At 35.4% G+C, this 24,012-nt stretch overlaps 1 protein-coding gene across 4 annotated transcripts in view; it reads left to right on the top strand.

The window, feature by feature from the left end:
• Positions 1-24,012, top strand: part of LRBA (LPS responsive beige-like anchor protein) — a 431,577-nt gene that overhangs the window by 327,592 nt on the left and 79,973 nt on the right. For all 4 annotated transcript variants that reach the window (XM_030023944.2, XM_030023959.2, XM_030023952.2 and 1 more), the window contains one exon: positions 5,245-5,397. In XM_030023944.2, the coding sequence (XP_029879804.1) occupies positions 5,245-5,397 (153 nt within the window). The remainder of the gene's footprint in view (positions 1-5,244; positions 5,398-24,012) is intronic.

The following is a 24,012-nucleotide window of genomic DNA, read 5'->3' on the forward strand; positions in this document are numbered from 1 at the left end:
GACCAGAAATTTATAGGATGCCCATCATTGAAAATTTTAAAAGAACAAGGTGGAGAAACATCTTTCAAGAATACCTGATTATAATTGTCTGTGCATGGAAAGGTGGACAAGATGACCTTTCAAGGTTTCATCTAGACCTTTCTATAATTCAATATAGTCCTTTTCACCCCCAGTTAATTTAAAAAAAGGAGGAAAGGAATGTAGTTATACATACAACTTTTTTGCTCTTTCTCTGTCACATTAACCTGAACTACATATTACATAGTGTATAAATATGGTCAATAAATACCATTGCATACTTTTACATATATCCTCAGTAAAAAGTAAAATAATTTTGTATATATATAATCCATGTATTGACTAATAGGATTTAAAGTGCCTTAAAGATGCATGTTTTATGCAATAAAGTATTTACTTAATAAAATCTACTTATTGATCAATAATGAATCAATTACTAATTGTGATTATCATATATTTCATAAATCTACTAAATAAACAGCTGGATTTTTTATAATTTTCTTTGCTTAACTGTAAATTACCAAAGATTTTAATATTTTTTTAAACTAGAAAATATTTCAAATACAATCTCTTAGAACTTTAGCAGGTTTGTCAGACATTGACAAATTAATTTCTTCATTAATTCAATTTAGAATTTTAATGGAAACCTGCTGAAGGCTTCTTACAAGTTGGGAGAATTTCAGGCAATGTCGTGAGGCAATTTCTTAGTTCTGCAAGAAATAACACACATATAGCAGATGGAGGGAAACTCATGAGTACTTAGAAATTATACTTTGCCACAGTCATGAAAATGATTATGTTGAAGTGTGATGAAAAAATGAAATTTGTATTCATTTAATATATTAGTATATATTTTTTGAATGCCATTTAAGTCTCCTAACAGAGGAAATAAAGTGTGGCAATATGAATAAAACCCTAGACTTCTAATATGCATTTTTATTATTCTGTTTGACAGGTTATATATAGGCTTAATATTGCTTAATGTGATTGTCAAATAATTTAGTTTGAAAATCTGGTATCTTAGAAATGGTTTAATATGGTTAGGGAGTCTGTGTCACTGTTTCTACATACCTTTGCAGATCATATAACTCTGCTTGAAAATGCATCTGTCTATTATTTTCTAAACAAAAGAAAAGAATGAAATTTCATTATGTTAAAAACCAAAGTATCCTGTATAGATTTTTTATGCATGGTGGCAAATATGAAAATAAATCACCAGTGTTAAACTGGCATTCTGTTGATATTACTTGTTTGTAAAAAAAAATCTTTTTAGTGAAGTTTCCTTAGGAATCATTGTTTCCATGCGGTAGAGGGAAGTTTTTGTTAGAGAAAACTTGTTATTTTAATTATATGCAGAATTTTATAAACATTTTAATAAGAATCCTGATATGGCAAATTTTGTCTTTAATTTTTTTTTTAAATATACCACTATAAATACTGTGTGTTAGATTCACATTGATATTCACTGTGAGCTCTTTCATCAGTTGTAATGAAATCAAAAACATGGCAGAAGGAGTGAAATACTGCTTATCAGAAGGATGTCTGTGTCTACACTGCAGAACGGGTGAATTCCAACACAGAGGAATTTCTGAAACTAATTTTCTTGCTAAAGCAAGAGCTTCAACAAATCATACAGATGTTTTTGGTTTTCTGTGAAATCATATAAACAAAACAAATGTGGGACAATTTTACTGTTTCTGTACATGTGCTGAGTGCGTAAAATTTCAGAAGGGATTCAGTAGAATTAGAAAAAGTGTGAAGGCAACCAAAGTGGTTAGTCGGAAGGGAAGACCTCCAGAGGGAACAAATCAAAATTGACTAGAATCCTTTATCTTGCAAAAAGAGACCACTGAGGACGAGTGTGACAACAGAGGTCTACAGTATCCAGAAGGGCATATAGAAGAGTGAATAAGGAATTCATATTTACTGTTTTTCACAATATGGGTACTCGAACCAGCCACTGGAACTGTTAGGAAACGGTTTTAGAATAGCCAAAGGAAAAACCTTTGCAGACGAAACTACAGTGTGGAACCCACGATTAATGATTTTAAAAATCAGAAGCACAGATTAGTTCAAAACCATTTATCTGTAAGAAGCTGACAGAATATCTGTGGAAAGACTGTATTTGCCCTGTGTTAGTCTTCCAGTTCTTGTCACTGTTCCAGGTGAAATACTAAATGGTCCTCCAAGTCTGGCCCCTCGTGGCTGGTCCTGCATCTTAATGTGGTATTTGTGTGAAACTACAAGTAACTCCTTCCTCCCCCCCTCAAAAAACAAGCAAAAAATGCATTAATTAATCTTTTTAATGTTCTCAGGTGTCCAAAAAGTTCCATTAGTAATGGAGTTATGCACGTGGGTCAGCATCTGCTGTCTTAGTTTCCATCTATGCATGTGATGTGGCTATTTTAAGAAAAAAGAAGACCGCACAAATAGAGTTGAGAAGGAGTGTTAAGGACTGCGGTTACCAAATACATGAAGAATATTTGTAAACTTGATAAAAAATAGATGTTTTATTATCAGGTTTATTCGCCAGTTTTAGGAAAAACTGTTGGCCTTTAACTAATGTTGTCATTTTCACCTGTTGTAAAGCCATTGAAAATTGGTGCTAAATACTACTCAGTTAGAATGGCCCAGTGTATCTGTTTGCACTCCCTTTCCCCATGTGTAAATATTAGCACATGGTCAAGATAAGAAAATCAGATAATAAAGAAGCTCCTTTTGTAAAAATGTGTTATTATGGTGACAGTGAAAAACTTTATGAAAACTCATTGCTGGAGTAATGAAGTAACATTTTATGAAAAGTTTCTAATAGTCAAACTAACAGAAGTTACTGATAATTTTCGAGTTTCCAGGCAGCATATTGTTTCTGTGTAATCTAATGAAAACAATGTGTGTTCTAGAAAGCCAAATGTTTTCTGATCTTGAAAGAAACTAATGAATAGCTGTACAGATATATATAAAAAAAAATAAAAACATCAGTAACATATGTAATGAGCTTATGTTTTAAGTATTCAGAATCATGGTATGGTTTCATATTTGTGGTGCATGCTGCTATCGAATTAATAGTCCATTGTCTCTTTTTCTTTGTTAGTTTCTGTCTGTGATGATAAAAACTACAGAAACTTCAATGTTGGAGTACCTTCTTTCTTACAAACCTTTATCCTTGCTGCATTCTTGTTCTTTCACTTATCCAAATAAATAGTTTCAAATCTCTTTTTATCAAGTACTTGTCAAGCATTTGGTACAGAAGTATGTTTTTACCCTGCCTAGTTAATTAAGGTGACTGTAAACAAAAAGATGTACAATTCAAAGCCAAGCAGTGTTTCACACAAGGATGGAGGTGATAATAGCTTAATTCCTGCTTGATCTTTCCTGTCTTTGCCTGGGCTACTTCGGATTGACCTTGTCCGCAATCTGATGACCTTCCTATTGCACTCAGCCATTTGGAAAGCTGCTCATGCCATAGCTAGCCCTGAGGGGCTATCTGGGAGACCACTGATCCATTGACCCATGTCAAGACTGGGTTTCAGATCTGATCGCCTGAGCTTCTGATGTAGCTACATACTACACCCACTGTAGACAAAGCCAGTGGGGCAGTCTGATTTTTTTTCTACTTCTTAAGTGGCATGCAGTTTGCACTTGCAGTATGGAAGACCAATTTTACACCAGTCATTTGCTATGAAATACACTTCCTGAAGCAATTACACGTATTGATCCTTTCTTTACAAAGGAAGTAAATTCTCTAATTTAGTGGCTCAATTTTTCTAAATCCATCAAATTGCCAGGTTTATTGGGTGTATTTAAGTCTCAACATCAAGTTCCACAAAAAAAAAAAAGCATCTTTAAAATATATTAAGGGCAAAAATATATTTGTCTTAATAGGCTTTTTCTATTAAGTGTTTTGCCAGGACTTTGCAGACATTTATAAAAGTGTATAAATAAGGTTCTATTCTCATTAACTTAGGTAAGTTTATGTATATCCTAATGCATATTTTACAAAATAAATGACAACTTACAAAGCTGCGTGTCTGTTTGCAAAACAGGGAAACACTCCACTTATCTAGGAGAAATTCCTTATGCTTTTGAGCTTAATTTTGCTTCCTAGCATGTTGTGTTCAATTCTGCACTAGAATGTGTGTTCAATTCTGCAGTAGAATGTACCATTTTCTGCTTTTAAAAAAATACTTTGTTTTTCTCATAAGACTTGGAAATTACAATTCGTTTGCTGTATGTGCTTGCATTTTTTCCTCAACCATGTTTAGTGTAGCAGGCTCTGCCTGCATTAAGTGTGAGGGTGGGCCAGCCAGGGAGGTGTTAAATGCTGAGTTCCAGTCCTGTTCAGCACTGGCCTGTAGAGCACACTTAAAGCAGTGATGATCCTGACAAGGAATTTAGTGCATGTACAGACCTTGTAACCATGTGAAATGCTTTCCTTTTTTTCTTGTGTATGCGTGTGTTCGTGCGTTCATGTGTGTGAAATTATGCATGGTTCTTCCCTGTAATTATAGACTGGACACGTAATTGAGTTAACGACCTTTCAATGAAAGAAAAATATTGATTTGATTCAGCTTTGACTGTGTGTTTTTTTTCTGAACATGTGGTATAACTCCAGGAATTTTAGAATTTACAAAATTATTTCTGGGCATTGAACAATCTTAGATAATAGCCTAAACACTAAGTTCTTAGACCCTTTATGTTAGAGAGAATAAGAATATAACTGGGTTTTACACCTTCGTAATTAATATATATGGTGCTACTTTCATCCAAACTATAGACTGCCATTTGTGCATTAGCACTTTAAAATGTGGATTGTATTAAAATTTGAAAGAAGCAGTTTTCCCCAACTTCTTAACATCCTTGGTTGTCTGTTGCTTTCCACTAAATATTATTTGTACCATGTGATGTTCATTACTTTAGTTTTATAAGTTTCTCTGTGCATAATATGCAATCAAAACCAATATTATGACTTTTTTTGTTTTATGGCCTGTTGTGTCTTAGTTCTTTGTCGTGTTAAAAGCATCATAAAGATTTATCATATCTAAAGGTTTAAATTTTAGAAAGTATGAAAGAGGGGATTTCCCCCTTCTGGAGGGGAGGGGGATGTCTGTGGGAGGATTTTGTATATTCTCTTTGCCTAATGCCATTCTAATAATTATTTTTTTAACATGACAAAATGCATCCTCTAACAGAATTTCTAACAAGGCATTGTTTTTCATTTATCTACAGGAATTGATTCCTGAATTCTATTACCTCCCAGAGATATTTGTCAACAGCAACAATTACAATCTGGGAGTGATGGATGATGGAACAGTTGTGTCTGATGTTGAACTTCCACCATGGGCCAAAACCCCAGAAGAATTTGTTCGCATAAACAGACTGGTAAGACAGCTATATTCTATTGTCTGTCAAGTAACATTTATCTTGCAAGATTCTTCTGAAATAATTTGGCTCTTTGCTTGCAATATATAGCTATTTATAATTTACATAGGACTATGGCTGAAATGATCTGAAGAAGTATTATATTTACAAGTTTGGGAAGAAAAAAGGCATATAGTACTGCTCATTCTTTAGAATTGCTCAAAAAAGTTTGAGTGTGGTCTAAATACACAGGAGATCTTATCCCACTTGTATGTCAGCTCTTGTGGTTCTAAAGAGCTAATAAAATCATCACTTTATGGAAGACTTGAAAAAGCTTGTTGAATCACAGAAATATTTCTCACTCTGATTTTAATTTTAGTATCCATTTAACTCCAAAGATCAGCGAATGCCTCAGGAAAGTTGGTTGCATTTTAAATCTTCTCTCACCTCTTCCATGTCTTGCATTAAACTGATATTTTTCAGAGAGTTTTTTACAAGAAAATAAAACTGAATTCTCCTTTGCCTGCTTCATTCCCCAAACCTGTATCATTATTCTCTTCCCCGTTTTGGAAAATCCTGTTGTTAGCACTGCCTGTCTTCAGTGTGCCCTCCAGGCAGTGTTACGAATTAGGGAAGAGCTGTTACAGTATCATTGTTGGTGTTTCAGCACATTCACAAAGCTATTACATTAGGCTGTTCTCAAAATGAAAGGGTTCTGCATCAGTGGCACTCTAAAATAAATATATTAGAGAAGCTTTTTTTAATGAAACTTGGAAAATGAGGCTGCAGTTTTCATGTGGTAGGTAGCTAACAGGGAAATACTGAATTAAGTCATGGAAACTCTCAAAAACTTTTCAGATACCAGGCTTAGACTTGGTAATGTCCTGATATTCCTAAATTAGAAAATGGGGATTGAGAAAGTTCTATTGTTGGCAGAACATCAGACCTCATATTCATAAAGTTGCAGAACAGTCACATCAGAAGCAATCTGTGATTTAGAAGTTATCAGAATGCTTTACACTGCACTTTTGCTGGTGACGTGATACCACGGTCTTCAGAAATGTTATTTGGCTTAGATTTCTGGAGGCAATTGTAGGGTGCCCATAATAATCACAAATTATGTTAGGTGAACTTAGTGTTTTGCTTCGTATAGAAGCATGTGCAAATGTTATTTAAACAAGGTATGAAATACACTAACATTTAGCAGGACTACTTGGCAAAACATATTCAAACGCAACTTTTGATCTTACATTTGTTGCTGACACCTTTTTGAGCTTGGTACGCGTTGGTGATTCAGGATAACCTGAGAAATTAAAAGCTGTGTTCTTAAACAGACTTGCTAAAGGCAGCCTGTGGCCTTGATCTCTCACAACTGTGGTATTTTAGCTTTTGCATAAAATATAGTTCTCAGTCTATTAGTTATGGATCTGGCGTTCCCCACAGTGAAGTTATTCTCCATCTCCTGCTTCCTCCTCTTCTAAGATTTTAGCTTTTTATTTTCTTTTCCTCATTTCTAGCCTTGGTGCCAGGTTTTTCTCACCCTCACCTCTCTGTACACTCTGACCTACCCTTCCCTCATCCTTCCATCATTTCCCAAAGCCTTTGCTGCTAGTGTCTGCCTTTCTTGGAGCTCTCTTTGATATCTCTCACTTGTGCTATATTCTCAGGATGAAGTGCTTCATCAGCAGGAAGCAGCTGCGTTTTGATTATTATTGTTAAACTCTTGGGCACAAAATGTAAAATCCCTTTAAAGTCTTCTCTTAGAGAGTAATGATCTCATTCCATATTCCAAATGTATTTTTTTCTTTTTATGTACAATCTACAATAAGCACATCTTTATTTTGTTAAATCCTGAAAACAAGAAGTTCAGAACGCTCTAGAATGAAGTGCTTGTTACATATCCAAAACTTTCATTTCAAGAAAAAGTAATCTGAAAACAGCAGTACATTAATTTTTGTATATTTGAATGATGAAGATTAAAATTACTTTGTAATTTCCTTAATTTCACTCAGCATTTCTTATGAAACTGAAATATCATATTTATTACCTAAATATTATTAGTGTTTCCTTCTCATACACTTTTTTCCCCTAAGAAATTATTCATTAGCGATTGTGACTTTTGAAGCTGTTTTAATCAAAAAGACTTTGCTAGTAATCTGCTTGGCTTCATAACTTCTGCTGTGAAAGTAAACCTTGCAGTACAACTTGTCAAATGTCGTATTAAAAGAACATGCAAAAGTTGCCATAAATTAGAGTTTTTCAAAACAAAGGATTTTTATAGGAACATGCAATTTTCAAGGATCACATAATTGGACAGAACAGAAGTTTTTTTAAGGCTTAAGTTAATTATGAAAGTAAGAAATAATTGACCAAGTGACGGTATATTAAAGTGTTGCAGACGTCATCCCTTTTGGTGACACTGTAGGTCCCTGATACTGCTGCTATAATTCAGATATCAAGTTTTGGTCAGTCTGGTAGCATTAAATTTAAACCTCTGTGCTAATGAATTGTGTTAACTGCTTCTGTGTGACATGGTTAACCTTATAGTGGTGGTGGTGGCCATGTTAGTGCTGGTATGGATGATGCCCTCTGTAATCTGCCATTTTTGCAGTGGAATAAAACTGAGAAAATTACATGCAAATATTAAATTGTTCTTTCTTGTTAATACATAGTGGATTGGATGCAATCAGCATCAAATCAGCATCCTTTTATTTTTAAGTAGAATCGATGTGTTTAGGAAGAATGCTTTAAGCTCAGTTCCTCGCAAATACTATCAAAAAAAAGCTGGCTAGAATGTGGCATGGGCTGATTCATTCAGTTAATATTTCCTTACTGCTTCCTGGTTCAGACAAAATAGTGATTATAGTATTTTAAGTGCTCATTTTGTAAGCTATCACACATAGATATTTTTTCCCTTTGCATTTCAGTTTACCTCTTTAAGTCCACAGATCTTATACAACGATTGGAGCTCATGAAATGCATACTACTTTGATCTGTGACCTTTTTGTGGTGCTAATCGGGTTCCTGATATCATTATACCTTGCTCATTAATCATATTTCCTGCAGCCCGTCAGCCAGCCAGACAGCCCAAGCCCCTGTTTGCAGCCTTGTGTTGGCAGGTTTCTCCTTTTCCAGATTATTACAGTGTGATACTTTGGCTTCTCATAACCAGACCCACATCAAGCTGTGTGCTACAATTAAAGTCAGATGGTCCTCAGGTTGAACAGGGATATACTGTTGCAGCTGTCTGTCTTTCTGGAACAGACCAGCACGGGGAACAGATGATATGTAGGACAGTGCATAATAACAGCTTGTACAGTACTGGGTCAATAGCAGGGGTTCAGAACATTAATTGACAGGCTGATAGCTGATTTAAAAGTGATTCCCAACCTATTTTTAATTCTATAAAGTATGTATTTTAATTTAAATAGGTCGTTGCATGTCCTCTGTGTTTGCTCTGAGAGAAAAAGCAGAATGGTGTATAATTAAAACTGGGTTTTGATTGATGGAATGTCATGATGAGCTAAATGATAGCATCAGGATGTCATTCTAAGCAATACAAAGAAGTGTACAGTGCATGTATTGCTTCTGCATATAGTTGGTACTTTGTATTAGTTTGTGATAGCACAATATTTTATAATAGCACAAATCAATTGGGGGAGGGTAGGATATTTTTCTCTGAGACCATCTACAGTTTGATGGGAAAGTGACTGGGTTTTTACCATTCTGAAACCTTATTATAAACCTCTGAAGTTCTGTATTATATTTAGTGCCATAGAATAACTGCTAAGATATCTGAAAATATTTTTCAGTTTACACAGATGTAGTTGACAATAATTGTGTTACTGTATCATGCTGTCATTATATATATGTGTGTGTGTATAATAAGAATTATAGTATTAGCTTAATAAAAGTAAAAATCCCACAAACTTTTAAATGACATAAAATTATAATTCTCCCCCCCAACAAAACAGAAAAATCCCAAATGCAACATACTATTACATGCTTACTTCATTATTTCAAAGTTATGATATCTTTAGGGCATTAGTACGTGAGCAAAGGGGAGAATGCTAACTTGATCTGATATCTAATAAAAAGAAAATACCAACAATTTTTTTGTTCTCCCATGCTTCTGAGACACCTATAGGAAAAAGAAATGGGAAGTAAACTGGGAAGGGAAGAGTATAAAGAGATAGATGTTCAGATGTTGTTTGGGTACAGAAATCTTGAACAAAAACTATAGCAGTAGTTGTGAGACACTGAAATAGACATATCCTTTTAAACTTAGATTTTTCTGGGGTCTTTTGTTGGCTTCACAGTCTTACTTATGTTAGCTGCTCTCCTTTAGAATAGTTTTCTGGGTTAGAAATTTAAATTCACTTGTTGGAGTTAGTGATAATTACCCCATTAAAGCTGAGAGAAATTTTAAATGCCCTTCTTATCATGCATGACAAAGTAGACATTCACAAAGACCAGGTGCAACCCAAAGAAAAGTCCCATACTTCCCACTGATAGTTAGGAATAGCGAAAAATCCCAATAAGGCAGTTCTGTTTGTTCTAAATAGTGAAGTGGTCTATTTTGTCCTGTCATTGAAGGTTGGACATCTGAATAGGTAAGAATTAATTTAAAACTATTAATCAACTGATAATAACTAAATTTCACACAGCTTTGATGAGCCTAAGCTTTTTGAGAATTAGATTGCTTCAATGATAATAAAGTTGTTGAAGTCTGTCAAGACAGCTTTCCACCATATATCTCAATTTAAGTATTTTAGTGCTTTATTGCAGAGTTAGTCCTTTCATGATTAGCTGTTTATCCATTTGATTCAGTGCTGGGGAAAATGCAAGACAAATTAGAAAAGTGATGAGATTACTGTGCTAGATTGAAAGTTTTGAAATCCAATTTTCAAATAATTGAAAATGTAGTGATTGGAAGCTAGGACGCTTTCTGAAACAAATGAAATACTTAAATACATAAAGGTACTATACACAAAATTTATCCTGGCATGATAAGTAAAATGGAGAGGAAGGGTAGGCCAGCCATTCACCCTAATACAAATTTAGTGGAGCAAAATGAATCAGTATTAAGAACCACCAGCTGGTAAGAAAGATCTACAATGAGAATTAAAGGATCATTATCGGTTGATATGGCACATTACTTTTTAGCACAGGCTACTCCACCTTACATCAAAAAACCACTGAAAAAGCAACATTCCTCACCAACTAAGTATACCAACAATACTCAGAACTGCAGTTTTCGTGAGTCTTCACTCTCTCCTATCCATGAAAAGTGAAGGGATGAAAAAAGCAAAAGTTGGTTTCAAGAACATTATGCTACTTTCAATTAAAACTGTTGCTATTAGTCAAATAAAGATATTGAAGCAGCAGTTAAGGCAGTGTCTGTAAGTTGGAATGTACTGGATTTTTTGTATTATCTTGGAAAAATCTCTCCATGGTATTTTTCCTGGTTCCACAGCTGTGTATTTACAAAGGTGTTACAGCAGGTGCTGTAGAAAATCATGTGGATATGAACTGCTTAGAAGTGCAGAGTACTGGTAATGGATTGCTAGATTATTAGTCATATATTGCTGGTAATAGTTTGCTCATTAAATATGATAAAAACTTTAGAGAGCAGGAAAAAGGCTAAAATGAAAACTAGCAACATCAGAGTTGTTATCTGTGCAGCACCTACTTTGGAATTCTCGTTTAAGCAGGATTGAATGTAGTCTTAAAAAGCTAGAAAGCAGATTCGTCTGTGTACACTGCATGATGAAGATGCTTCTGGCAATCCGAGCTGATCTGAAATGTTTACAGAATTTGAGTGTAGAATAGAGGAGAAGGAAAATCTTAGCTCTGTGAACTCTTCACTCAACTTGGGCTCTTCTAGATGGTTCTGTTGGCATGTTAGATATCTGTTCGTCCAGCAGAGAGGTGATGGATCACGGTGAAAAAGGAGAAGAGTTTTGATACCAGTTCTTTCAAACTCTTTACTTAATTAAATATATATGCAATTAAAGTGTTACTTCCATTTGTATTTCTGATGTTTGGTGATCTCTTGTGGCTTTTCCTTGGAAATCATAATCTATATACAATATAAGATTGATATAATATCCTCTGAAAGGAGGATACCTGTTAACTCTATAAGCATTTTAATTTTTAGAAAAAAATCATTTTCATAAATTTATAATAGGTTGGAAAGTAATCTATAACTTTGTTTTTCCTGGCAAATACCTGTATTTCTATGCCACATGTGTGTGTAATGCATTTAAAATAGGTATATGTTTAACCATATCTATTGACAATGCATCTTAAAACACTATGCTGCATTCATTTTATGTTGCTTTCAAGCTGTGACTATGGAAAAAGGTTTGTGCAGGAGGTAAGGTTCCTTGTATCAAGCAAAATATTTCCATTCATAGAGCTCTCACAAATTTAACAGTCTAATCCAGGAAGTTGTCAGGAATATTATTCTTGAGCAAAGTTGGGTGTGAAAGATCCAGTCTGCTGGCTTCGTGTATTTAAAAGTTTGGTATTGTTTAACACATAATTTTTTTCCTCATCTATGAAAACAAGGCAGTCCTGGGAAGCACGGGGGCTGCACCATGTAGGTACTTAACAGGCAGTGGAGCACAGAAGGTCTCTAAACAGTTGAAGAAAAGTAGGATGGCGTGTAAATTTAAGCAGCAGGATTTCTTTTTTCCTCAAAAAGTGCTTCCATGACTGCAGTGTGCAGTTCTAGTGATTGTCTGGTTTTCTCTTTCAATTTTTCCATGTACAATACCAACATTGGCTTAAACCTGTTTGTTTTGTACCTAAGTGGTTTATTGGTATAATTGTGTTACGGTACCACTTACACTCATTTCCTACCAACTCAGCCACATGTGTAACAATTTCATCATCTGTGTTTGTCACTGCAGGATTTTTTGCATTGTTAGAATTACTTCCTAAAAGTTAGAACCTTCATTGTCTTTCACACAGAAATACTTGTATGCAGGTTAGAATTGAGAAATACTGGATAATTGTAAGCAGTCTTTTGATTTAATTATTTCATGTACAGATCTGATTATTAGCATAGAAAGGGAGGGGAATCAGACCTTCATTACAAATTTTTAAGCACCTTATTCAGATCTCATATGAAGATAAGCCTAGAATAACATTAGTAATGCCAGCATAACCGCACTTAGGTGAAATCAGTGCAAGTGAAAACCTAATCTGTGGGTATTCTAGGGGGAAAATAAAGGGATAATTCAATATAAGATGTTTTTGAAAAGTAGAGAAGACATATTTGTAAAGGAATGTGATACATGGCCTATTAGAAAGGATTCTGAAAATCTGGAAATAAACAAAAGTAGACTAATTTTTCTGTGTGTACAATTGACTCTGTGTATAAGAATAACTTATTTTTATTGAAGTGCCATCTAAGAAATATGGCCAGAAATTCATTTTTATTTAAATCCAATTCTGTTGGAATATTGGTTTTACTAATTTTCAGGTAAGAAATTTTATTAATTTAATTTGTAAAGGAGACTAGTATACAAAGAAAGTTAAATATATTCAAGAATATGAGGAAGGTAATGAAAAGTGAACTCGAGCCATGCTTTTGAATAGAACTTGTCTTAAGAATGCTGAAAGCATTCCGTTTTGGATTCATAACACATCAAAATATGCTAATATTGGAAGATGGGGTTTGAATAATATATATGATGGAATACATTGGAGAGGTGCATCTGTAGGACAAAGTTAATATATAGTAAAAAGCAAACATGATGATGTAAAGAAACTTTCTTGTTGCCTTTTCAATGAAAACAGTAACCTAGGTACTGTATCATCATTTCTTAGCCAAAAGCATTGATCTCATTTATATCCAATTGAGATACGTAAATAGGAAGGGAAAGCAGAGTTTGTAAAATCTATTCTTTCCATAATAATACCTTCATTGCATATTGTTTGTGATTCCTACCATCTCTTTAAACTCTGTATACAAGTTATTTTATTGAAATTACAACTAAACTCTGGACTTCAAGACTGTAAGCAAAGTAAAATTAAAAAAAAAAAAAAAAGTCCACACATATGCTTGCATTTAAATAATTTCTGAAAGTGTGATAGATGCCAGTCTTCCTGAATAAAGAAAGCTTAATGGAATCATGGAATGTGATATCCTGGGCAGTCTGTCTGTCTGTGCTATTATGGAACAAAAAATAAATTAGAGAAGCTGGGATCAAAATTTGCCAATCTTCATAATTCAAAAAATTCAAGGTATTAAATAATTCTAGTGTAATTCTCTCATATTTAAAAAAACCCTAGCCTATCACATTCTAAAAATAGGTTAAATTACTTGCTAATCATTATGACACTACACAGTTATCTGTAATGCATCTATCTTAGTGAAGTCTGAGGCTAAACAAAGTGAGCAGGAGAAAAACTGAAAAGTACAAATATTTTAAATGAGAGCAAAATGAAATAAAAAAGAGGTTAACTAGTGAAAAAAGCCAGGATGGATGTAGACGAGTCAAAAGGCAACAAAGCCTAAACTAAAACTATGGACATTCAAGAGAGCGATGAAAGATGCAGATTTTCTAATAGGGTAAGAGAATTTATCATAGCCAAGATAAATATTAAAACATGGAGGAGAATGATATGCTGTTGGGAAAGACTATAAAAAGCCAAATGATAACACAGTTTGAGCATATACAGTTTAAAAAAAAAAAAAGGAAAACTAAGGTAGGTAAACTTGCTTTTATCCAAAAAAGTTGATTGGAAGCAATCTAGACAATTAAATTTGCTTTCAGCTCTTTTGTTGTTTGATGTTGTAGAACTGGTGTTTGAAAGCGAGTCCATGGAGGACATTAAAGTTATTACTGTGTGAAATGAAGTGGGAAACAATTGTGCTGGAGCCATTGCCCCATTTAACAGGTGTTCACTAAATCTGTCTGTCTTCTCTTTGCCTGTTCTCCGAATGCTGTGCCTGGGCACTCCCTGTAAACGGTGTTCTGAGGGATACTGTTGAAAATGTATTAAGAATTTTGATTAACGTGGAAAAATTGTATCACAAGGGTAAGGGAGAAAAAAAAGTTTGAAAGTGATGGCAGTTCCTTACTCAGTTTACTAAGAGTTACAGTCTGTGATTGAAAGTTGCTTTGCAAAGAAATATTGCGACTTATTCCTCCTGTAAGGTGAACTAATGACGGTCAGGACTTCCATACAACAGAATGTACTGGTGAGAGACCTGGTAGGATATGGTGGTGTTGGATGTGTTTCAGTGCTGTCTAAAGTTTATTTATAGATCATATGTGAAAATATGCTGCTAAATTTGAATTTGATGGGTAGTTTCTTCTAAATACAGTATTTGTAATACAGTCAGCATGTAGAGAAGTTTCCATCCTAAGTGCTGGAACAGAAAGGGAGATTTTGATAACATTTGTGTATGTGGAGCTGTGGAGAAATAAACTGAGAATTTGTGGTCTTCAGCTGAAGTAGGGGAGGGGTTGAGAAAACATGGCCATCTGTGCCCTACATGGAAGGATACAAAAAAAGTCAGCTGAGGCTTTGCTTTCAGTGCTTTTCCCTGGCAAGACTCCACTTTTTGAAAGCCTGGGATGAGGAACAGTAATGTTGCTAAAACCATCTGGGGTACAGAGAAAGCTTATGACAATGATACAGAGGTAGGAAAAATTCTCATATGAGGAAAGAGTTTCTTCTTCCTAGAAGAGAGGAGACTAAGAAACAGCATAATAAAAGCATACAGTATAATGAATAGTACTGAGGAGATGCATCAGGAAATGACATTCTCTGTTTCATAACATAAGGATGTAAAGGTTGTTCATGAAATGAAAAATTAAAATTTGCTACAAGGTAATATTTTTCAGAGTGTGTAATTAGACTCAGGAACATTAAGAGTAACGATAGGAACCAGAAAGGGACTGTGGACGTTTATAATAAGAAGATAGCTAGTTTGTTAGGCAGTACAAAATATGTAATATGAAATACAAGATCTTACATTCAGCGGTTAAGACAAGCTCTAGAGGAATATGTGAGAGTTTCATGAGAGAAACAGTACCCCACCACTTCTTGCTCTAATAAAGAGAAGTATCTTTTTCTTAACCATATCAAATTAACGATGCTTTAGTCCTGTACAACAGATCTTCTGGCTTTGTAGGAAGGAAAATCTGAAGACATAGTTCCAAAACATAGGGGACTTGCAGGGGTGTAGCTAAGGTAAGTCCCCCATCTCTTCTTCCTATCCCTCACCACATTTCCCCATCTGTGTCTTTGTTCAGGAACTAATGTTTGTGAGGCTGTACTTCAAACTAGATCACTGAAGAGATATGAAAAAGCCTTGTTTCTAACCCACGTTATTATTTTAGTGACCTGATTTACAATACTGCTCTACTAGTGGTGGCATTGGCACAGATAATGGCATAGTTCAAGTACAAACATTTCAGAGTGGAAATTTCTTAAACTCTTTTCCCTGTCAAAGTTGGTATCTCATTAAACCACAGTCAGCAGTGAGGACTTGTAGAGCTAGACAAGCTCTAGTTAGCTGTCTCTGATATTAGTTTAACTATAGCAGCACAGCGCTCTGCAGGGAGTATCATACTGCTGCTTGAGGAAGCGTAGTGTCAGGCTCGTGATGATTATGCGCTTTTGCAAAGCAGTGGGTGGAAACTGATCGAAAAGGTTGCTGCACCCTAGCCCATCTGCTCAGCATCAACCTCCTGCTAGATGTTCCCTCACATCTGCCAGTTGTTACCCTTTAATTGGAAGTTCAGGTGTAGCCCTTTTGGTTTACGGAGAGGCCAAACTATAGCCCATCAGTCAAGTAGGAGAATGTATTTAGCAAAACAAATGCAGGCTTTGACAATCAAGGTCATGCTCGCTCCAGTAATGTACTGGGCAGTCAGTTCCTTTGGTCAGATGGTTGGTCCACCCTTAAATAATCAAGGACTGTGAATTCCTTTTCCAGTTTCTCTTTTTGAAGCAATTGAAGCAAACCCAAATCTCTTGGGTTGTAATTTTTACTCTCAATCTTTATTAGTTAAAAGGGTACACATGCTAGCTGCAAGGTACCCCTTTAAGTACTCACTGATCTATTGAACTGCATTAGTAAAATTTGTGAGCTATATAGTCAACTACAGAACCAAATCCAATAAAAGACCAGTTTTAATTTCCTTATTTCATTCTCTAATAGCTACAAATACCATATACTCTGCAATTTAAACCAATATAATTGTTCTGCTTTTGAAGCATGAAAGTTCCCTCTGAAGTAGAGGACTGTTAGTAAAAACACCAGAGCTAGAATTTCTCACGCTTGTGCTCACCTGACTCTTTTGAGGTTAGTTTAACTAGTTAAAAAATGTTTCAGCTGTCTAGCTTGGTTCAGTTTGACTGAAATATGTTAGGGAGTCCTCATTTGCTAGTGTCTGTAGCAGATCTGAGGTATAGTAGCTTTTGGCAGAAGGGACCTTTAACAAGCAACAGAGGGCAGGTGTATCTTCCACTACTGTACCTGCTTTGTAGGAGGATATTGGACGGTATCTCTATAGAACAAGAAGGTTTAGGTAACTCAGAGGAGGCTCTAGAACCAAGCTAGCCTGGCTTACTTCTTTTTGGAAGTAATTTTCTTTTCTCCATCTTAAATACTGAAGTTTCAAAATGAATCTCCAACATATTAATTATGTGAAATCTATGTATCCCTCAGCATTTTTTTTTTCTTTTCATTCTGAAATTTTATTTTCTCTTTGGATTTTATTTAGGTAGACTAGTATTTTTAATAAAAAGCAACAGCTTGTAAAGCAAGATTAAAGAAATTAATAATAGCAAAAATATAATTGACACTCATCTAGGTCATAAACAGACAAAATTCTGCATAGATAAAGTAGCATAATATGTACTCTTGTGAGGTTCTTTGTGTTTGTCCTTGTCCAAATAGGTAGGATTTCTCTACGCCACAGTTTAAGAAGAAATTTTGGATCTGATCCAAGTTAGTTGTTAGTGAGAGTTGAACTCAGCTCATAAAAACATGAAAGGTGCAGCAACATGCAAGTAGTTTAGAGGAGGTTGATTAAAAATATTAGGAAACTCAAGTAGTTTTAGTTTTGCAATGTGTAGAATGAAAGTAATGTTGGACGTTTCATTTATAATGTCTTTATTTTTAATTAATAAAAAATACAACATTCTCCATTTTTTAATGGAAAAAAACCCCAACAACAAAACAAAACTTTTGTAATTGTTTTGTGGATGTTCCAGACAGTATACCTAGAATAAAATAGTGCAAAGTATCCTGTTTCTAAAAATCTTTGAAAAAAAAATTACAAGTGTATAGCAGAAGAGTCCTTAAGGGCAGTGAAGCCTCCTAATTGTTACTGACATTATCTCTTGCCATCTGCTTTCTGAGGCAGAATAAGAACTTTGTAATGAGGATTAGGAATGGAAGATGGTGAGAGCATGCTCCAAGAGTTGCTGGAGAGTTCTCTGCTTTCATAATAAATCACAGAATTAGTTTTTTAATAATAGGGTTTTAATATATTTTGCCTAAACTAATATAAATAAACTAATAATTAAATTTTGCTGCATATTCTGATAGGGCTATTTGATTTGTAGTCAGTTAATTTATTAAACCTTTCTTTAAGGTACTAAAAGCACATGAACTAGCCATACTGCAATGGACTTGGATGTCTGCACTGTCAATATCCTCCCTTCAGGCTGATGCAAGCACATCATGCAGGCACACGCTTGGGCTGTGTATACAGCAGAATTACGCTATGATTAAAATCCACTCCAAAGCTGCATACAAACATAGCTCACATCCAGAGCTTTTTTAAGCCTAGTTTTACTGCTGGTGTGGATAGATCCAAGCCATTCTCAGATTTTTAGCAGATTGTGTTCCTCTCTGGCACTACACGTGTTTCTTGAACTCTGTCCGAGTTGCAGTTTGCCCTGTATGCATTAGTGGTTTAGAATAAGTTTAGAAGAGAGCACTATTCAGATTAATTCTTTGGGGTTTGGATTTTTCTCTCCCAAATATAGCGAGAAGTTCTGATTTTATTGTTTGTAACCACGGCTGACCACTCAATGGAAAATTTTGCTTTGCATTGAGATTCCTCCCATGGGACATGTCATCTAACCTGATTATGACCCATTTATAGGCCCTTGTACACAAGGTGTAAGTAGTGTGCTGACTTGCATTGTTTTAGCTACCACTTTTGATATTGTGGTTATGTGGAAGACGGCTGTGAGCTGGGCTGTGCACTAGAAATGAGTTAATTCCATGTACTCGGGTGTCAGTTTTATTTCTGGCTAGATCAACACTGTCATGTTAGCTCAATTTTATATCCGATACTATAAATCCTGCTGCTTTTGATTTGATTTATACGCCTTTCTGCTGCAGCATATATAAACATTATCCTCAGTTTGGTTGAGCTGGTGATGGGCAGGCATGCTAGAGGATCAGATAAAACCGCCTGGCAAGCTGGGTCTTGCCATGGTCTGCCAGATGGCCATCTCTGTTATGTGTCAGTTTTCTCACTTCCCTAACAAGAGTAAGTCCCAATGCAGGAGGAAGGTAAGGAATGTATTCCATTGGTATTCCCTGAAGTGAGCCATGCGGTTTCCTAGAGATGGATGCTTCTTTCTTATTCACACATCTTTGACTGAAAGACTCCCCTTTTTCCTGCTCCTTTTTTTATGAGGTTTAGGGCATTATGAGAAGCGAGAGAGTAAGTAAGGTAAAAAACCAGCTAAAGTAGTCTCCAGAATTTATGTTTGCCAGGAGACAGTTATGAACTGCTATGAAGTACTACATATTGGGGTTTTCCAGTCAAAAGATCACTTTCTGCAAAGAGACTAGACAAGGTGGTGGCACATGAATAGTGAAAGAGGAGCTCAGTGACAGAAAGCTGTGATACAGTCAGAGAAGCAGAGAATTTCACAGGAAACTAATGAGAAACTACACTGAGGAATCAACAGAGTGGCCAGATCTGTTCAGTTCTTCTGGGGCTTTTCATGTTACTATCTGTAAATACAAAAATGACAGGAATATGGGAGGGATTGATAAATGAAGACAGCTTTAAAATCTCCAGTGCTTACATGGAGATCCTAATTCAGGAACCTAAAATGAAACCTATTTGATATCTTCCTGAAATCTTAGGTTCATATATTAGGTATGAAGTGTGTAGTGAGATCTGGTGTCAGCTAGAAGATTAACACAACTCCTTTGGTCTCCACAAAGGACTCATTCCTGAAGTATCTTCTTTTAAAAACTGTATAATTTTTTAACAAATAAGTATGGAAAATGTAAATGCTGCTATTAATTTCAACAAGTAAATTTTGGACATAAAATGTGTCATGATGGCATAAAAAGCTGGAATTTTATTCTCAGTAAAAACATTTATGTAATCTTACCAACAGAATGACTGTTGCAGCCTCTTACATGTTCTACATGATGTGAAAACACTAAAAGTGATAAACATATAGTCTTACATAGTTTAAAAACTGAAGCCACCCTGCCAAAATGTAGAACTTAGTTTGTGGATCCCATCTAGCGTGATTATACTAGTAATACCTTCTGAATGCATTTACTACTAAGATGAATGTAGCCTCTTTTTTCATTGTCCTTTAAAATTCTATTTTGGATTCAAAATGTTAGGATCTGTGAAATTAAAGCTCTTATTTTCAGAAGATGGTTGTATTTCTATAATACTTCAATATAAAATCATGGTGGGCTTCATTAACAAAAAAGGTGACTGAAAGACATGGCATTTTTAAGATGGTGTTTGAGAACAGAACTGCCCCTTTCACTTATCTGATCACTTCATGCATGTTAGCTTTCTATCTTTCAAGCAGTGGGGTGTAAGCAAATTTCAGGAATTTTTAATGTTCTTGGAGTAGGCTGTACATTTGTGACCCAAGGATTAGTAGATAGAGGGTAATGCCTCTTAATTTGGGGTCATGAATGCTTAGTGGTCATGTGCTGACCTTACAGTCATTACATGTCTGAATTCACATCATTCAGTTGTTTGCTTTGGTAGCTGAAGGGCCCTTCCACAAAGCCAGCAACAGGAAAACATTAAGAAAGGGTATTTTGGTTGTGAATTCTTTCAGAACTATGATTCTGCACCACCTACTGCTTTGTGTTTTTTAATGAGTTTAGAAATAAACTGCAGATTGCATAGACACGTGTTCATACACTATGTCGTACAACTGAAGCGGTCCTTTTTTCTCTCTTTGTAGGCTTTATGGAATATGTTCGTGTACTTTAAGTACTTGAAAAGCAAAAATGAAACTATACCTGTATCCCATGGATACATTTCCCTTTAGCTTATGCCTTAACACGTAGCCTCTAACTAAATGATCACATGCTGTTATTTTTCTGGTGGCTGTATTCAGTCTACAAGATGAACGGGGCTCACATAATAAGTTACTCAGTGTTTTTTTTCTCCATACTGTTACATTTATATAGCTCCAAACCCTATTTATTGCACATTCTTTGAACCCTATTCTGAAAACAGCATCCTACATGGCCTTTTCTTTAATATTCACTCTGTAGTAGCTGAATCATCCACAAAAATTAGTAAGTTTACATGACCTTCATGTGATGAGGAAATTGTATTATTTGTATTTTATAAATGCAGAGGAGGCTAAAGATGATGATCTATCAACCCTACTAATCATGGGTGTCTATTTTGAAAGTATTAGGAGGTGGCATTTTTCAGAGTATTAAGCATTCTGTAAATTCTGAAAGAAAAGATAAAATGTTGTTTTTAATTTGGGTCAGTTGTCATTTGCTTTGCCATTCAGCCCAACAAATAGTTGTGTTTGTGTAACTAGGTATCAAGAATGAGTGGCTAGAAATAGTGTGAGAGGCCAGAAACCGCCTAGGTCAGTATTGCAGCTAAAACCTCAACAAATCTTACCTTAACCATGAAATATGGTGAAAATAATCACGGAACTAACCACAGTTTGAGAAACCTTGGTATCAAATTAGATACCTCCCAAAATATAGATTGATTAATGAGTACTTGTAAAAAGGTTAGTATAGTTAGAATTAGATGGCAGTCCTATAGCAGGGATGAAATCCAGCTTTCCCAGAAAAGTTGAGTTCAACGCAAAAGTCTTTTCTCTTTTAAATATCTTGACAAATAACGTAACCGCTCTCTTTGCGGAAAAGGAGAGATGAAACTCTTTTCTGTTGTTTTATGGGGTCCCAATGTGCAAAAGACTGAGGGGCTGTGATACAGAACTTACGAGTCTTTCCATGACACAAATAAATGGACTCTGGATTTTCAATATTATTTACTTTTTGTTTACATTAAGATACCGATTTGTTTATCTATGTCCAATATGATTATTTGGCATTCCATGAAATGGTAGGGAAAGGGAAGATTGCTCTGAAGGCCAATGTGCTAACAAGTGCATTGCCAAAAAATTGACAAAGATGTTATATTTCTGAGGGTTTAAAAGTCATATTTTCTCTTAGACATGACATTTCCTACGTCTGGCTCTTAAACTAAGGTGAACTACTCAATATGCTTACCCTTTTTCCGTAATGGGTTAGACATACAAGAAAACATACGTAAATATGGCTTGGTAGATTTATTTTTTTTTTCTTACAGAGTATGTGAGTTTTGTTTGTTTTGGTGGAATGAGGTAGGAAAGAATTGGTTACATGTTTTCAGAAATTTCGAGAGAGACCAGAAATTCCTTTTAGGTGAGAGTGGATGGTTGTTTTGTAGTAGTCTACATAAAGGATTTTGATTTTTTCCAAGAAAAATCTGGAATTTATCACTCAGAATAAGTAATGTGCAACAGGGCAAAAGAGGGTACTCTGAGACTTATGCTGTCAGTTACGTGTTTTCTTGGATGAAATCTATTTTATTGCGTGGAAGTATTCTGTAGGCTTCTATTAACAGCCACCAACACTGCCAGAACAGAGGAATTGAAAAAAGATAATGAATCTGCCAGACCCTACCTACAAAGTTGAATGTTCCACCAGAAATCACATTACCCTGGAATTCCTGATCGTTTCAGACTTTCAGTTTTGTTGGGAAAACTCTTCACCTGCAGCAGTTGAGAGGTCAAAACTATTGTAAAAATTCCAAGGTCTGTTTCTGCTGCATAAGAAAAGATCTGTGGCAGTGACTTTCCAGCATTTTTTTTTTTCTGGGACCCTATAAAATTTTCCATTGAAGGTACATATTCCTCCATAGCAAATTTAAGCCGACTGACAGTAAGCCAAGACTTTCCTTAATTAACGCTTTGTGGTCTCTTAGAAGTAGTCCAGAGACCAAAGGCATCTGCAAACCACAGGTTGAAAACCACTGATTTAAGGAAGTGGCAGTAGTTAATTGTTCATGTGTCATTGTTAAAATGAGCATCAATTCAGTCTTGTGATGAACTGTCTTTTTGCTGTGACTAGTGATTATGGTTTTGTAGTGGTATAATTGCTAGTCTAATAGAGGTAGCTAAGGTTAACAGCAGAGATAAGTAAATATCATGGAATTATTTCCTGCCTTTAATCCTGGTGAGATAGCAAATATATTAACAAATCCCAACAAACCTCCAAATTTATTATGCCCTGAAGGAGGGTATTTGAGCTTTACTACTATGGGACAGATTGCATGCCAGATAAGCCCTAGTAAATATAACTTTCAGGTGATAGTTTGTTTTCACAGGATTATCCCATTAAAACTTGTGCAGGGTTTTGGACATGTAAAGAGCTATAGGAGCTTTTATGAACCATCATAATTCTAAACATTTTACTTGTTGATACTGAATGTGGACCTGTATGACATAGTTGCTTTGCTTGGTTGAAAAATAGTGCTGATTGTAAATTGTGAATGAGTCTGTGGTCTGCAAAAAATAGCTATAATAAATTGTAAGGTATGTGTTGTGCGTGTTGATTTTCCGAACAATTTTTTAGTTGTTTCAGCCCAGAAGTGAGGCCTTTTTCTGTTCTTGAATAAAAATGAGTTTATCAAATTGGGGAGGAATATGTGGTTACCTCTATGTTTGATAGCTTTACTCCCTTAGCAAATGATGAGATAGATTAAAAAAAAAAAAAAAGGCAGAAGAGAAGGAAGATATGAATGACTAGTAAGTACATCCCTAACTTCAGGTTTCGTACTTACATATGTGACATGCTGGCAGCGCCTCCGGGCACTGGCTAAATGCCCGTTTGTTTGGGGTACATAAACCTGGATCTTGCAAGCCATCAGAATGGAAGATGTGCCACCGCCAGGGTTAGGCAGTCACCGTCCCAGGCCCTGAGCCAGTAGGCAGCTGTGTAAGAAGTAAACTCAGTTTGATTAGCACAGCAGGAGAAATAAATCATCTTGCAGGTGAATATTTGCAGCAGTTGTGTCGATGCTTGCTGTTACAGAAAGGAGAAGTGGTTGTTACTTCTCTAGGAGCGAGATTCGGGTCCTAGGAAAGCTGCTGAGCACCCAGCCTCTTGGCAGCAGGTATGGCTGTTTTTAGTGCTCCTCCAGACATTGCGGAGGATAATCAAAACAGTGGTGGCATGTAATTTACTCAAAGGCATTTCATTATTTAGATGGCTGTGGAATGACCAAATCCAACTGGTATGCAGGTGGTGATCTGGTAGTTTTGAAGCAGATGCAGTTTTATAATGCAGGTTTC

This window comes from Aquila chrysaetos, chromosome 1 (assembly GCF_900496995.4).
Source record: "Aquila chrysaetos chrysaetos chromosome 1, bAquChr1.4, whole genome shotgun sequence".
Lineage (NCBI taxonomy): Eukaryota > Metazoa > Chordata > Aves > Accipitriformes > Accipitridae > Aquila > Aquila chrysaetos.